This window comes from Stomoxys calcitrans, chromosome 5, assembly GCF_963082655.1.
Source record: "Stomoxys calcitrans chromosome 5, idStoCalc2.1, whole genome shotgun sequence".
NCBI lineage: Eukaryota > Metazoa > Arthropoda > Insecta > Diptera > Muscidae > Stomoxys > Stomoxys calcitrans.
The window spans coordinates 60,307,737-60,326,231 of NC_081556.1; the positions used below are offsets into that span (position 1 = coordinate 60,307,737).

The following is an 18,495-nucleotide window of genomic DNA, read 5'->3' on the forward strand; positions in this document are numbered from 1 at the left end:
CAGAAGTGAATAGATATGGCACACTAATCACAAGAGAGCACATGCTACTTGCCTATGCCGACGATATCGATATCATAGGTCGGTCACCGGAAGTAGTAACTGCAGCCTTTGAAAGAATCGAAAGAGAGTCAGTGAAAATGGGTCTGGCAGTAAATGGAGATAAGACGAAATGGATGGTCTCCACTCCCAAAAAGCCTTGTACAACCGAGCAGATAAAGAACATGGAGAAAGTTGGGAATCACAACTTTGAGATAGTCAGTAACTTTATCTACCTCGGCACCGCCGTAACCGAAACGAATGACACCAGTTTTGAGATAAAGCGAAGAATAATACTCAAATAAAATAATAAAATAAGAATAATAATCAAAAAAGTTGCTGGCAACTCTGGTGTAAAGCAAACGTGAATTTAACAGTGTCTAATAAGACCAAGCAAAATATTGAATTTTAATTGTTATTTGATAGAATCAATTGCAAAAAACGTTCAAAAACTTTTTTTCAAGTAGTGCTGCATTAGAAATTGTTCAAGAATGCCAAAAACAAGTCGCAGAAGTATAAAATCAAAAACAATAATTTGTGCGCAATGTAAAATTGAAATCAAAGAAGAAGGTGATGCATTTATAGAGTGTGACAAATGCTATAAAGCCCTCCACTTTCAGTGCACGAAAATGGATAAACGTCAATTTGATTATCTCTTAAAGAACAACAATGTTTTGTTTACATGTCATTTCTGCGATAGTGGAGAAGTAGGTGAAGGAGAATTGAAGACCGAATTAAAGGAGATTAAAGCAAAGCTAGCCAAGCTCGATCAACTGTCAGCAATACAAGAGTCAAACAATAACATTCAAGAGGCAGTAAAGTTTATGTCTCAGCAATATGATGAGATTTTGAAGGGTGTAGCTGAGAATGGAAAGAAATTAAGAGAAATTGAGAAAGAGAATTCAATGTTAAGAAAAGAAGTTGATAGTTTGAAAACATCTGTTAAATTATTGAACGATGTACGCGTGAAAAATGACTGTATTGTGAGAGGATTAAATGCTGTGGAGAATGCGTCAGCTGTTGAGTGTGTTCTTGAATTTACTAAGAGTGTCGCACCTGATATTAAGGCAGAAAATATTGAAGAAGCATACTTTGTTGGTGGCATGCAAAATGGGGACAACCGAAAGAAAACAGCTGTTGTTAAATTCTCAGACAGGGCAAGCAAAAACAAATTAATGGCGGTTAAGCCTAAGTTAAAAGAGAATGAATCAACGAAATCTGTCTTTGTCAATGATTTTCTCAGTAAAGAGACATTGGAGTTATTTAATTATGCAAAATCAATTAAAGAAGTTGGATATCAAATTGTTTTTGTGAAAAATGGAAGGGTCATGTATAAAAGAAGTGCAATTTCCAGACCTCAAGTGATTCGTTCAGAGCAAGAAGTTGATGAAATTATTTTAAATGCAACAACAAATAAGCGTTACTCTCATAGTACCCGTATGCAGAAAAAGATAATACCAGTCGAAGACGATGATGGGCCTAGTGCAGATGAAGATGATCAAATATATGCATCTCCAAATAATAAATAAACTCTAAAGGATTTAATTTTGTATGTCTATTTGCTTTCCTACTATAAAATTATGTATGAAAATCATTATTTTAAAATTTTTTCCAATTTTAATACACATCTTTTGAATTTGAATTATGCTTTTTTAAATATTATAAGTGTAAATATTAGAAGCATCTCGTCTATTGCAAAGTTCAATAAGTTTAAAAATTTAATTTCTGGTTTTGCGAAAGTTCCAGATGTAATTGCAGTGCAGGAGACATGGTTGTTGGAAGGTTTAGCTCATATGTATTCAATACCTGGTTTTACAAATGTTCACTGCTGTAGATCTGATGGGTATGGGGGTACGTCGTTATATATTAGTAATAAGTTAAAATATTCAGTTGAACGTTGTCAAAGTTTGAACTTTTTGGACTTTATTGAAATAACCTTTGATAGTGTGAGAATCGATAAAAAGCCTTTAAAAATTGTATCATTCTATCGTTCCCAAAAGTGTCCGGTACACGACTTTTTGACAGCATTTGAAGATATCTTGGATAGAATCGGTAGTAAGTCCGTTGTACTGTTTGGGGATACGAATATTGATCAACTGAGATGTGGCCATTGTGAGGATTTTAAGCAACTATGTTTTAATTATGATGTGCATAGCTTTCACGAGTTGATAACTAGACCAAGTTCAGATGCTTCAATTGATTACGTACTAGGTAATATTTTTGGCAATATTTGCATCGATTCTGTTGAGTGCAATATTACTGACCATAACTTAATCTGTTGTAAAATTGAAATGGAGCATACTCAGGTTAAGTATGTTGAGAAAGTTAAAAAGGTGTGTGATGTTCTGAAAGTAAAGAGGTACTTAGAAGAGTATCCTGTATCTGACATAAGATTGGAGGATAGTAGTGACTATGCGGCGGAGTTTTTAGATAGATTGTCAAATGCCATCTCATTTGGAACAACGGAAATAAGATTTAACAAACTTTTGAGGTTTGAGATTACACCTTGGGTTAACACGAATCTCCAACGTCTAATTCTTTATAAGGAGAAGCTACTTTTGAAAAGAAGAAGATCTAAAAAGGAGAAATATCACATTTTATTAAAAAGGGTAAGTAGAATTATACGGATAGCATTGAGACGGTCGCGGCGTGATTACTATCATGATAACTTGGTCAAATTAAATGGCGATTCACAGAAAACTTGGAATTTTATAAACACAGTATTGGGACGCAAGAGAAAGCCAGACATTGATATAATTTCCTGTAGGGGAAGTAAAGTTCAGGACCCCCGAGATAAAGCTGGGATTTTGAATGACTATTTTGGGAGTTCAGTAAGAGAAATTAGAAGTCAGATTGTAACTTATCCAATGGATTCATGTAATGACTTATGTACTTTATGTCAAACTCAGAATAGATTTGTTCTTGACTTAGTGAATGAATTGGAAGTAAGGGGGATAGTGTTGGGCTTAAAATATAACGTCTCTCCAGGGTATGATAATATAGACGCTCGGACATTGATTGAAATTAAGGATTATGTAATACCAACGTTAGTAAAGATATTTAATAAAATGCTGCAAACAGCTAGATATCCTGATAGCCTTAAGATTAGCAAAGTTGTACCTATTCCAAAGATTAGGAATGCATCATCTGTAGAACATTTTCGTCCAATCTCTCTATTGTCTGTAATAGACAAAGTTTTTGAGAAAGTTCTTCATCAGCGATTGTCTCAATACTTTGATGATAATAAGTTTATCTATAAATACCAATTTGGTTTCAAGCAAGGATGTGGGACAGAAGAGGCAGTTCTAAACGTTATGAATTATATATATGGTGCTTTGGATCAAGGTTATAATGGAGTTGCAGGATTGTTTTTGGATTTCTCCAAGGCTTTTGATGTAGTAGATCACGAAATATTGTTAAAGAAATTGCAATATTACGGTGTTTGTGGAAAAGAACTTGCTCTTTTTAAGAGCTATTTGACCAACAGGATGCGATATGTAGTTGTTTCTGGAGAGGAAAGTAATATGGCTAGAGTTGAATGTGGTGTGCCTCAAGGAAGTTGTTTAGGACCTCTACTATTCGTGATATACCTGAATGATATAGTTAATTTGAATTTAGCTGGTAGAGTTTATATGTTTGCGGATGATATTTGTATTTTGTATCCTTATAGGCAGGCACTACCGTTAAAAATTGCAATTGAACATGACTTATCGCTGCTTGTTGAATTTGTTCGCATTAATAAGTTATGTTTTAATGTGTCTAAAACAAAATTGGTTAGATTTAGACCACATTCGTATCATAACGACAATTCTTTCAGCATTCTTTTTGATGGGAACGAGGTCAGTGAGGTTAATAATGTGAGGTATCTGGGTGTTAACCTTCAAAACAGTCTCACGTGGGATGCGCAGATAAATTGTGTCAAGAATAAAATTGCTCCTGCTATTGGAATATTATATAAGATGAGGTACGTCCTTGACACTAAGACTAAATCATTGATATATCAATCACTTGTTCAAAGTCATATCAATTACTTGACAGCTTTATATGGATCAAAAAATTCAAATGTATTAAAAACGTTACAACGCATGCAAAACAAGGCTTTAAAGGCAACTTTTAACTTACCGCTAGCTTACCCAACAATAAATCTGTACAGTGATATTTGTAAAACAGTACTTCCGGTGCATGCTTTGTACCAATATCAGACATTAATCTACGTGTATAAGTCTTTGAATAATATTGGCTATCGCACTATACAGTTTTCGCAGAATCTTACAGTTATTAATACTAGGAACCGAGATAATTTGAAAGTAGTACGATGCAGGTTGGAAACCACAAAGCAGAGAATTAACTATATGGGAAGTTATATGTATAATAACTTACCAAGTACTATAAAAAACTCAGGCTCATTGCCGATATTCAAGAGAAACTTGAAAGCATATTTGCAATCTAAACTACAGATGCTTCTAAGCTAATGTATCTTATTGTAAAATTATTTATTTATTAGTATTTAATTTAATCCTTTAAATTATTACACATTTGTGAATATTTTGTGAATAGTTATTATTCTGCCAGCATGTCTCAACTATGCCTTTATGGCGCTGAGACAACATTATAATTGTTATAGATTATCACAGTTTAAAAGAAATAACAATAAAAATAAAAAATAAATAAATACTGGCAAACAGATGCTACTTTGGACTAAGTAAGCAGTTTATAAACAAGGCCACCTCTCGACAGACGAAGACTACACTTTACAAGACACTGATACTACCCGTGCTGTTATATGGTTCTGAAGCATGGGTACTTGTGAAAGCAGATGAGACAGTGCTTGGAGTATTTGAGAGAAAGATTCTTCGTAAAATATATGGACCAGTTTGCGTTAACGGAGAATATAGGCGACGTATGAACCACGAGCTGTATGACGACGATAGCATAGTTACACGCATCAAAATACAACGGCTGCGTTGGCTAGGTCATGTTGTCAGAATGGATGAAGAAGCTCCAGCAAAGAAGTCTTTTGAAGGCAAACACGGTGGTACACGCAAACCGGGAAGACCAAAAGCCCGATGGAAAGATCAAGTTGTGGGAGACACCTCGAAACTTGGTGTCAGAGATTTTAGAATGAGCGCAGAAGATCGAGGCGCTTGGAACGCTATTCTACGTTCGGCTAGTGGAAGAAATATTCTGTCATAGCCAATTAAAGTAAAGTAAGTAAGTATATGAAAATTGAGGCTTCCAGGGGCTCAAGAAATCAAATCGGGAGCTATATCAGGTAATAGACTGGTTGGGGCCGTACTTGGCACACTTGTTGAAAGTCATAGCAAAACACTATATTCAAAATTTCAGCCAAATCGGAAAAAATTGCGGCTTCCAGGGAGGAGCTCAATAAGTCAAATCGGGAGTTCGGCTTTTATGGGTGCTTTATCCAAATCTGAACCCATATGGTCTATTTGCAATCCCCAACGACCTACGTCAATATCAAGTATCTGTGCATAATTTTAAGTGGATAGCTTTACGTGTTCGATAGCTATCGTGATTTCGACTGACAGACGGGCGGACATGGCTAGATCGACTCAGAACGTCGAGACGATCAAGAATATATATACTTTATGGGATCTTAGACGAATATTTATCGGTGTTGTAATCGGAATGACTTAATTAGTATATCCCCATCCTATGGTGGTGGGTATAAAATCATTGTACATAGGGAGCTGCATATGTAGGGCATGCGATGAAGACTATGAGACGTTGAAACATTTTCTATGTCATTGTCCAGCTTTCGAGGCTAACAGATACCGGCACTTAGGTGGGTATATAATACCAGACATGTTCCAACTTAGGGGCGTGGCATGGAAAACAATTAAGAATTTTGTAAGAAGCACGGAATTCCTTACTTAGATTTTCTTTTTCGAGGTCAACTTTTTTTAGTATTTAGAGCGCACAACAAGCCGATTACTGGCTAAGGTGCATGTCCATAGTGGCATGTGGCGAACCTTTTACCTAAAGAAAATCTAGTTGAAACCCCGAATAACAATATATTTATCACGAATGAAAGGTATTGTCTGTATAAAAAAGCTATATTTGTCCGGTATTCTCGCAAGAATTTATCCCATAAAAACATGTACGTTAAACGTAAACAAAATGTGAAACTAATTATTTTTTTGCCACTAGATTTTTTTAGATATTCATATAGGAGCTAAATAGAATAGGTAATAGATCGATTTGAGTCATACCTGGTATAGATATTGGAGATAATAGAAGAGGTCATAGTTTCAGCCAAATCAAATAAGAATTACTCCCCACTAGATACCCAGGGAGTAAAATGGTTTATATGGCACCTATATCAGGTTGGGTCTGTGACCTGACATAGGTGCCAAATAAAATAATTTTTCATTTTTCTCCCTGGGTATCTAGTGGGGCGATTAGACCGACTATACTTACATCACCGTGCAAAATTTCAACCAAATCGGATACGCCCTCTAGAGGCGCATGAAGTTTAATAGGTAAATCGATTTATATGGATGTTGCATCTTCTAAATTGGCCCCTTTACATTTATAAGAAGAAAATGCGCAAATTTACTCCTTCGAGCTATACTGCATCGACAGAAGGGCCTTCATGGTAGAGTTCCACATAATCTATCTATCCCTAATGTTGCCTATTTTGTTTACTTGGCTTTTGCTACACATACATACATCCGTGGCACGCACCTACGATTCTGGTGTCTTTATATGTATATATACGGTCGTCCTTTTCTCGCATATTCACGCACACGTACTGACATACGCGTGAGTTTAGATTTATGTTACTTTTATATGAAATGCGGTACATATTGCTTTTAGTTGTATTTATTTATTTTCTTTTTCTAACTCCATTCTATTTTTCATCGTCTTCATTTTCGTGTTGCTTGGGTCTTTATTCGTTTGTTTGCTTGCTTGTTTATTCGCCCTCATCCTCTTTCACAACTTATTGAAATATTAAAAAGGATAATATTAGGATGCCACACATACATTAGAAAGTAGCTGTCATATGTGCCTGAGTGAGCGAATGAGTGCGAATGGGGAGATTGTGCGTGTGCTCGGTTGCAGTCTTGTGTACCCTGCAAACATTTTCGATTGTCAAATAATCTTTCGCGCATCTTTTAGTTGAAGATTACGATAGCGGGAAAGCTCGCCTTAGAGTTGTAGACGACTCCCCCATCCTAATGAGTTGTGTCTTCAAGACGAATCTTCTGGAAGAGTGTTCTGCGAAAGTTGTCCACTCAAACAAAACATAGAATAACATAATCCTATACAAGCCGGAGTATTAAAGTAAAAGCAATCGCAATTATAACACTAAAACTTCCGCACACGGAATTGATTGCCCAGTGAGTTTTTCGTCGGTCAAACGGAAGAAAAATTGAGTAAGAAGAAGTAGAAGATTTTTTTTTTCATCGCGGAGACGAACACTCTTCCAAAATTATGCAAACTGTTTGCAGGGCAAGTGTGTGTATGTGTGAAAGTGTCTTGCTTGCACAAGTGTGTGTCTGTCACTTATCATTCTTACACATTGAAATGTTATTAGAAAAATTAAATTCGAAGCTGTAGCTGCCTTATAACTTTCCGATTGCTGACGTTGATACTCGTTCATGCATCATTGCTCTCGCCGAGTTTGTGCAAAAATGGGTGATCTGACGTAACAACAGATTATGAATATACACCAACCTTGAGTAGAATTGCTTTCGGTAATAGGATTCAATGTGATGGAGGCCAGGGTGTCGCAGAAGTTACCATGACCGCTCTATAACGCCAAACGCCTGGGTTCAAATTCCGGCGTTACCATCAGAAATTTTTTCAGCGTTGGTTATCTCCTTACATTTGTGAATATTTGAGGTATCCTGCCATATTAATTTTGCCAAGTTAAAACTAATCAGAGCCGTTATAATTCTGCTGGAGAAGATTATACGAGAAGCAGGCATAGCACTCTACTCACAAAAGAACATATGGTACTCGCATCTGCCGACGATATCAATATTATGGGTCCGTCATCGGAAGAAACAATTGCAGCCTATGAAATCGAATCGAAAGAGAATTGAGGAAAGTGGGTTTGGCAGTAAATGGGGATAAGACATAGTGGATTATATCAACTACCACAAAGCCCTGTACAAGACACTGATATTACCCGTGCTGTTGTAAGGCTCCGAAGCATGGGGTACTTGTGGAAGCCGATGAGGTAGTACTTTTAGCGTTTGGGAGAAAGATTCTTCGTAAAATTTATGGACCAGTTTGCATTGATGGAGAGTATCGGCGTCATATGAACCACGAATTGTATGACGTTAACATAGTAAAACGCGTCAAAATACAACGGTTGCACTGACTAGGCCATGTTGTCAGAATGGATAAAGAAGCTTTTGAAGGCCACCAAACTAAAGAACAGGGGGGTTTGGGGCGTACTCTGAAGAACAAGAACTAGTAATTTTGAGAATATTACCTTACCACTGCAGTGTGTATCAAATGGAGATCCTTGCAATCAAAGAGTAGGTGGAAAGGCTAAGATATAATGTCACAACGCCGATTGGCACAAATATTTTCTCAGACATCCAGGCAGTCATTAAATCCCTGGAGAACGCATATCTGAATTCAAAAACCGCCCTCGACTGTCGTAGATCTCTCAACGGGATGGCGGAACAGTTTGAAATTCACCTTTTCTGGGTGATTGTAAAGCAGACGAGCTTGCAACTACCTTACAATTTCCAGTGGAACTGGAATCTTTGCATCTAGCGGCATGTATGCCAAGTCTTCCGGATCAGACCCGAATCCGGCAACGAAAGGCAGATTGCCACAAAATGGGGGTTATGAACACTTCAATGCTATGTGGCAGTCAGAAAGAGTCCCACTTTAGGTTCTTATTTCTGTAAGAAGTAGTCTGATTTAGCTGATGTGAATGGTTCTGGATGGTTCAACGGTAGGAACTAAAAAGCATCTTCCTTTTCCTGTTCCTGTGGTTTCACAATGGACGAAAACATCTAAGTGAGTCTGATGGCAGATTACCACTTAAACTTAACCTAACATACGATGAAACAAATTGCGGCGTTTTCCAAATATTTTCCCGACGCTCCAATAAAAAGATACATTTGTATGTATTTTGCTCTTTACAAATTAATTATTGAAAATTTCTGATATTTAATTCGTTTCCTTTTTAATAAATCCATTAGAATTCACCTAATGGCACCTACACCTCCTAAACGTTGGGTGTTTAATGATCTTTGTATAGAAGACCAAACACCAGAAGTGTTCCACACGATTTATGGAATATTGGGTAGGAGCAATTGCTTTATTTGATTCATAAATGCCAATTGAGAGATTTAAATCTCTTTAATACATGGTTGTTCTTCTTCTACATGTGTTACTGTTGCATTGCGTCCTTGAGCTATGTATGTGGTGGCAGATATATGTTCTGCTCTGGGATAGTTGAAATAGCCTTTGAGAACATTATGTGGCTTTGGATTTCAAAGGGCTTTGACTCAAAGATGCTAGCAAAGAGACATTTTTATTTTATAGACATTAATTAGAGCTCATTCAGATGGCCAGGTCTTTCAATGTCGCTTCTCATGAATAATTTTACTCGTATCTGATATGATAACAACTTATTTTGTTGTAGCCAAATCATTTTATTAAGTCAACAACACAGGGTCCCACATTCTGGTAATCTGTATTCAACAGTCAGTCTTACATATCCAGCAGCCTGCAAGGTTATGGGTGAGAAGAGTAGGCTGTACATTTAGATCTTCATCATAAATCAAAGTAATGACTCTACACAAAAGGAATAGCAATCTAGCAGATGTGGGTTGTTGTTGTTGTTGTATTTCGTGCGGGACAATCGGTAGCTATGTATATATGTGTCTGCCCACACCAATGTGGAAGGATGGCGGCTTGGCTGAGCGGACGTGCCTGTATTTTAAATAAACAAAGCATCTGGCCAGGTTTATGATGCTGTTAAAATATTAATGAATTTATGGAATATAAATTATAAAATATACAAATTTATTACGTGTTTTTTTACTTATCACATGTACTCCTTACTTCTTATAATAATGGAGGCATTTTATTAAATCTTTCATTTTGCATGACTCTCTGTTTGCAGTTGCCCCCACACATGTCTCCATATCGGGTAACAACGAAGCCCGGGTGGGCGATGTGGTCCCACTCACATGTACCACAGCTCCCTCTAATCCACCTGCGGAGATCAAATGGATGGTCGGAGGTCGCCAGATACGTAATGCAACGTCACGCACCATGGTCAGTCCCGAAGGTGAGTATCCTCTGTCCTTTAGGGACCATTATCCATTTTGTTGGACATCCTAAGCAATGTTACACATCTAAAATACATCTGATGTGGATGATGCTGATGATGATGACGAAGACGAAGTCGAAGAATATGAATATATGATTTCATTTATATAATTATATAAAATTAAATTTATGTATTACTCTCCCTCTCTCTAATTATCATTCTGTTTTGTTTCTTTAAGGTGGCTGGATTACTATTTCAAATATCACGGCCGTTGTTGAGCCCAACAAACGCTCACTGGTTGTCATCTGTCACGGTCTCAACATGCAGCTTACGGAGAATGTTGTCTCCACACATACAGTTAATGTTTTATGTAAGTACACCTACATTGCTCCAAGTCTACGTCTAAGTCTAAGAGAGGAACAATCAAAGCGACTGCAAACAAAGTAAAATTTGTTTTATTTTTTCCCAACAAAATATTCTCGCCACATTTGCATAATAAAACCACCCAAGAGATATGGCAATTCCTTTCTCCTGCGTTTGGTCTGAAAATTTCAATTACTGTGAGTGTCTCCTCCCTCTTATCCGTCTCATAAGAACAACATGGCATAGCCATCCATCCATTATATCCACTAAATCCATTTTCACATCAGAGCTTTGTCGCTTATCCATCCTTGGTGGTAGTAGATGACGGGCACTTACGCAGTACTTGCGCAGCTTAAGTCCTTCGCATGTATGCGCATAATTAATTTGTAATCCATTCATCCGTGTGACGTGCATTCTGCAGTTGCCGAATACTTAGGTAATAATTACTCCCAGATGAAAGCTTGCTTAGGTAGTTATCACCCACACACACACACCCTGACAATTTGGTTGATATTGGAGTCCTAGCAAAATATGTCAAGGGAAACGTATTGCATTGTAAGTCAATAACATCAACTTGCCAATACCATATGAGCGCTAAAGAGAAAGTGAACATTAGAGGACACCTTAGTTAAAGTATGGCGAACATAAAGCACAAACGGATTCAAAATAATCCAAGTGCTTATTAATTATCATATTTGTTAATTGTCTTCTTCATTCTTAAGTCAAAATATACAGATATACTATTATCCAAACACTAGTTGGCCTGGCGCGCTAAGCTTAAGCTACAGCCTAAAAAGCCTTTTACTTCCTTCCAAACGTTTAAGACATTGAAAGCTAAGTGTCGAATCCATATCCAGGTTAAGTAAATTGTTTGGTATATCTGTCATCTACTACCATCTACTGTCATCTATCTACCACAGGTTCTTCCTGTATCAAATGGCCCATGCAGGCGACATTTGTAAGGGATAACCACCGCTGACATTTTTTCCACATTAGTTTATTGTTTATTATTTGGACAGCACTCATTGATGTGTGAAAAGTTTGGTCTCTGTTCCTTGATAGTATGCTCGTGGACAATTTGCAATTTACATCCTTGCCGAGTACGGTCAAAAAAATCCATTGGAAATGGTTGAATCTGCATCAAATACCCCCAATCAAATGCTTGTTATTGCTTTAAATCCAGCTTCTAGTTTAAATCTTGAGCCCTAGTTTCTTATTTACTTTGACTGAAATTGTCTATATACTATGATATGCTATTATGTCTTTCAATAACCATGGTCCATGGTCCTAAAAGTAAGAGAAATCGTCCAGGAAACTTGTAATACACAGTGAACGACGTATACAATTCAGCTTAACTAAACTTTGCGTCTATATAGAGTGCGCCACTTTTACAGAAAAATGATGGTACTTTTTTCAATGAATGCCACTTTTTGTGCCCCTTTTGAAATTTCGCGTCCGTCACCCACGTCCTTACTTCGGACTGCGTTGCATTGATATGCGTCGGATTCACCAAATTTACTGATGGCAGTCCTCTGACATACATGGCCAGATATCATGTTCTCTCATTTCCCCTTCCCCCGCTATGGATCGGCAATCAAACGATGTGGATCATGCATTAATCTGTTTACACTACAACAATGTAAGTGACCTTACCGTTCTCTCGTTAACGCGATTCTACCTCCCGCATTTCATGATCGGCCGAGCTCCGACTGCTGTCGGATTCTCAATATAGACCCCTAGGCTCACTCTGTCAACCAGTGCCAGTGGACTACTTTCGGATTCAGGTTCCATCTCGAGTTAACGGCCCATGTACATAGTGCCCAACATTCATGAACCTTCTCAGTACGCTCCTGTATCTATGATCACTCCTACACTCATAGAAAATATTCAGCTGATAATAGCCAACATTGTGTTCTGACTGTTAGAAATTAATTTTGCTTCTATTCCAGGTAGTTCTGCTGTCATAGCTAAATGTTTGTAATCTTCGAATAGCAGTCTGATTGCTGAAAAGTCAGATCTTTGCTGAAAATTACTGCTGCTTATTTCATGATAGGATTGTTGGGAGGAGACAAAAACTAAAATAAAATGGAAGATAAGATTTTAATTTTTTGGAAGAAGACTAGAAGAATTTTTCATATATATATATGTGCTATATAAAGTTATCAATCAATACAGATCGTACTTGTCATGGTTGTTAGAAGTCATAGAAAAACACCGCCCTCCAAAGGCCCAAAAAGTCAAATTGGGAAATCGGTTTAAATGCCAGCTATATCAGGTTATCAACCGATTAGACCAGTTATTGGAAAACATACTCAAACGACATATGGAAAATGTCGAGCAAATTTGATAACAATTGCGTCCTCTAGAAGCTCTAGACGTCTAATCGGGAGATCGGTTTATATGGCATCTATATCATGTTATTAACCGATTTGAACCATACTTAGCACAATTGTTGGACAGCGGATTTCAGCCAAATCGGATAAGAATTTCGCCCTCTAGAAACTCAAGAAGTCAAGACCCAAATCAAATCGGGAGATCCGTTTATATGGGAGCTACATCAGGTTATAGACCGATTTGAACTGTACTTGGTACAGTTATTGCAAGTCTTAGCAGAACACTATACGCAAAATTTCAGCCAAATGGGAAAAAAATTGCGGCTTGTAAGGACTCGTCAAGTTAAATCTTGACTTAATTCGCTCACAAAATTTTTTTTACGCTGCTAATGCTTATTTGACTATCGTGGCAACTTATTTGAAATTTTATAAAAAAAAGGTTATGAAAAGTATACATCCACTGAGACAACCATTTCCGTTTCTAGCTAACCCAATTATTTTTCACTATGCTGCATTGATCGCAACGCCTACATCTACGTTTGCCTACTCATAAATATCTCCTTCATGAAACTTCCTTCAATCTGTCTGTGCCATTCCATTTTTGGGGTTCCTATCTGATATACGAATAATAGGTACATCATTTTGTCCCTCGTTTATTATCCATTGCTGATAGTAAGCACAATAACCACATCACTATATCACTTGGGGCTGAGATCATGCAAATCCTTTAATTTTACTTTTTCCAAAAATTAAAATCATCTCTTTCAGTTTTTTTTTATTTTATTTTGGTTTACTCTGCATTGAACAACCCCATCATAATTAAGGCAGCAGTCATTTTCATTAAGTAGATGACTTTACTGCAGTCAGCCTGCTGTTTGGAAATTGCAGATATACTACTGTAATAGCAGTAAAACTAACTACTGGCAGTCTGGAAACAGTGTTTGCTATATTCAGAAAACTTTTTTTTATGAGTGTACATGCCCCATATAAACCGAGTCATTCCGATATGCCTTCTTAATAGAGCTTAATAGAGCCATCACCTATATTTCAAAAGAAAATGAGAGGTAAAAATCAGGAGATCGATTTATATAGAAGCAATATCAATTCACAGAACGAATATAACTAAATTTATTAAAGTCAGTTAGAAGTGATGAAAGAAATCATTGTACAAAATGTTAGCCCAATCAGATGAAAATTGCGCCCTCTATAGGCGCAATGTATCTTTTGGATACTTTCAGTGTTGGATCGCTTATTTTTGTTCAATCTTCCAAAAAAATTTTACTTTGCCGATAGTAAGATTGTTTCTAGCCGCTTCGTGGAAATAATTCGCATTAAATATATTTGACTTCTTGATTGACTGAATAATTTCACGATGTATGTATATATCAATGCCAAACATGATCCAAATAGATTTTGATTCCTGATGTAATTCCTACGCTAACCAGTCTCCTGATTTGACTTCTTGAATCTTTACAGCTATAGGCTATCTGGAACTGACTTTTTCTTTTCAGTTTTCAACTTTCCAACTTCTAGTTTAAATAGCACATATTTAAGAAAAAGTCGCAGTTTTCAAATTGGTTCAGCATTTGGAGAAAATATACTTGAAAAAATCATTTCAATCTTAATGTGCAAAGCTATCGAAACTATTCGCACATATATATCTTTCAATATGTCATAAACTCAAAGAACAAACATAGCTGTGACTATTCGAAATTAAATTAAACATTTATTTCATGCGAACAACAAAATGTATGAAATAGTATTTCTCTACAGTTTTTGTACGCTAACATTCGATCTTCTCATAATGACTAACAGTAAACCACTATTGGCCATCTACATTGAAAGCAAAAATGAAATCGTGGAGGACAAAGAAGGGAAGGCATTGTAATGTTCAGTTATAATTGCAATGACAGCAGTTTTATCCAGTCATCCTCCCAACCAATCCACCATCCTTTGAAATAATGAAGCGAACTTCCAAGCAACAATCCCTACATTGAGCTTACACAATCCATTGTCGTTGTTCCACTTTATGGAGAAGGATAAAATTGCTGAAGCTAATTGCTGCTATGTCTATCAAAATGTCCGTAAATGAGATGAGTTGTGTACAACCTCCCCTGACAGCTATCCTACCTCATATTCCCATCAAAGCGACGACATTCAACGCGTATCCTTCTCTGTCCCTGGATCTAACATTTTCCACTTACCTCCCTCCCACTTTTGTATTTGCGTGTACTTAAATGAAATCATTAAAACAATATCTACCCTTTTTACATTTTGAGATGCTTCCATTACAATTTACAAAGTTTTGTTTTTCTTGGGCACCCTACAGGATTTATTGCAAATTTTTCTGTCGCTCATCGGCAAACTGAATATCGGTCTCTTAATATTAACATCAAACATGAATTTACTTGTAAGTAAATTGTCAATTGTGTGTCAAGAAACAATTACGACTTTTTTAACTCGCCTCATGACTAATATAACATACGTTTATCGTATGGCAGCTGAAGTTTCTAGATACCAATACTACCATAAGACAATTTATTATAAATTACTTACTAAAAAAGATACATTACGACAGGCTTGGGATCTGCAGATCTACATAGATGTGTCAGCAGTAGGACACCTCAGAGAGGTGTACTGTCACCTCTACTTCGGAATATAGCCATTAATAGTATGTTATTGTATCTGACAGAAAATGGTAAAAAAAAAATTTCTTTTGAACCCAAAAGATGGCCTCTTTGTGCGTCACAGCCGCACTGGAGACGACACTATCTGATGCATGAATTCTGGACATCGTGGCTAGACGAATTGCTGTGACCACTTTATCTTTGTATTACACTAGATAAAATGCCAGATGTTCCGGGCAGTGTTGATTACTACATTGCTTGAGCAGGTATTTGATAGACAGTACTTTACCACTACTCCTGATAGAACTGTTTGGAACTACTATATCCCTGGATGAAGCTACGTTGTGATCAGTTCGGATGTTTTCGAACTAGAGTGGGTTACACGACCACTGTAGCGTGTTTAAGCCTTAAGCTGAGTATTCTATTCAGCTTTTCAAACGGAATGATGTCAAACACTAAAAAAAAAACACCGGCGAAACGTTGGCGAAAAATAAGCGGAAAAGTAGTACTCTGATAATAGTAAGGAAAATGGCAAAAAAAAAATCAAAGTGGCAACACTTGAAACCATTGTCGCCATCATTTTTGTATGTTTTATTGGTTTCAATGGTTCGTTTTTCTTCATTTATTTGCGAAAAAATAAATTAAATAGAGAAAAACATAAGTGCAGACAAAAACAAAAACATTTAATTGCTGTCAAATTACGCGGAAAAATGAAAAATGTCAGCGACTATTCCGAAAGTAGAATGGAATACCAACCCCTATTAGCATAAATATCTTCTCAGACAGCCCGGCAGGCATTAATGTGAGAACTACTTTACACAACTTTACCTTACACATTCCATGGGATTTGGAATCTGTGGGTATGCCTCAAACAACATACCATTTAATTATCCCAGAGTGAATGGAAAACATGCTGGTGGATTAAAGATTGCATATAACGATTTCTGCAGAAGCTGCGATAACTTTCAGGTAGACTATATCAAGAGCAAGAAGTTAATTTTTAAGTTAGGTTTGGTTGAAAAGCGGGCAATTTCATAGGAAATGCTGCAACGTCTCATCATATTTCCCCACATTCAAAGTGGCAACATGCTACACATGTTATCACTTGCCGCACCGATTTTGCATTAGTAAGCTCGTATGCGTCTCGTTATGATACTAAAAGCTATACTGACCTCCTTCCTACTTCTTTCAGTAATTACCTCGTCTTCTCACGATTTGGATCTTCCCATGGCATTTCTGTCGTCCTACCGACTGTTTCGCAGTTTCACAGTGTTGCATACGCGTTCGTCGACCACGCCCTTAACTCGGACTGCGTCGACCCGAAAGGCTTCGGGCTAACCAAGTTTATTGACGGCAGTTCTCTGGCCTTCGCCGCCAAATCGTCTGCCTTTTCATTGCCCTTACTCCCCGTTATGGCCCGGCATCCAAACTATGCGAAATTTTACGTTAATCTCCTTCCTCCACTGCAAGACTGTTCGTGACCTCACCGTCCTATGACCATTTTACTGCCCATAAATATGTTCATACTCGACATTGAGAACCAGTCCCTAGGTTCTCAATGTAGTCTCCCGACCCTGTCCTCTAGCTTTGATTCATCCGTGTAACATGATGGCAATACTAGGATTCAGCCAGTCCAACACTGTGCCGCTGACAGCAGTGCCTCGCACTCGACCTTAAGTGTCGTCTCAGGTATTCAATCGGAAACCTCTTCCCTGCCTTCCAGGTTTCCTATCGTGGCCAAATTTCCTGTCCATATAGATGTTCATAAACGACATCCTCGCGTTAATATTAAACCACCTCATGCATTCCGTTATCGCCCAGATCTCCGCCTGCAAGACGGTATTCGGGTCAGGCAATAGAAAACAGATCTGGATTCTCAATGTAGACCCCAGGCCCATTTTGTCCTCTAGCTTTGATAAGGGGCTTCATTTTTTATGCCAAATCCGAACGGCGTACCGGATAGCGACACCAACTGGTATAGAAGTTTTAACATGGCAGGATACTTGGCAAATGTAGTCTGCATGAGTAAGGGGATAACCATCAATGAAAATTTTTCTGAGGTTTACGCCGATGTTTGAACCCAGGCGTTCGGCATCATAGGCGGACCTGTTAACCTCTGCGCCACGGCGGCCTCCGAGGAATTTTAAGGAAAAATATAACTTAATTTGAAGACTTAGTTTTCAAAATCGTACTCGCATCATTCAAAAATGATGCGAGTATGATATTTAGTCCTTTGAGTCTATTTAATAAGCTATTCTTCACTCTTTTAGTTCACCAGTCGCACCCTTTTGCAGTTCCCTCCATATGATAGAAAATTTGACAAAACTGTACACCATATACCCCTAAAAGATAAGATTTAAAAATATCGAAAAAATTTTAAAGGTATTTTCAAATTGTTTTCATCTGAAAAAATCAAAATATGTCTGCTGTTTTAGCAGAAAATTACTGCTGTCTATTTTTAATCAAAAGTGTTGTTGTTACAGCAAACATTTTTGCAGTTTGTACTAACAAATTTCTCCAGGAGCTTAACAAAATGTGGTTTTGTATGAGATTATCATAGCAAGTATATGTGCACAATTTCGAGCGGCTAGTTTTACGTGTTCGACCGCTGTGATGTGTGATTTCGACAGACGGATAAAATGAACGATATAATTTAGAAGAATTTCATTAAATATTCACAAAAATATATGAAAGTTCCCTGAAGTTCGCTCTCTTTCCCCTTAGTGCTGTAAAATTTTTGAGTAACTAAATTCGATGTGAATATCCACATCGATTCTTGACATTCAAGTAGGGTATGTCAGCAGTCGAATATATTTGAGATTTATATTCCTTTTACGACTTTTTTTCTGGGGCGAGCCTTTTTTTT

The 18,495-nt window shown here is 37.3% G+C and overlaps 1 protein-coding gene across 3 annotated transcripts in view; it reads left to right on the forward strand.

Moving 5' to 3' along the window:
- LOC106088805 (nephrin) overlaps positions 1-18,495 on the forward strand; it is a 645,485-nt gene that overhangs the window by 280,932 nt on the left and 346,058 nt on the right. For all 3 annotated transcript variants that reach the window (XM_059368456.1, XM_059368454.1, XM_059368455.1), the window contains exons 7-8: positions 10,157-10,324; positions 10,545-10,676. In XM_059368456.1, coding sequence (XP_059224439.1) covers positions 10,157-10,324; positions 10,545-10,676 — 300 coding nt within the window. The remainder of the gene's footprint in view (positions 1-10,156; positions 10,325-10,544; positions 10,677-18,495) is intronic.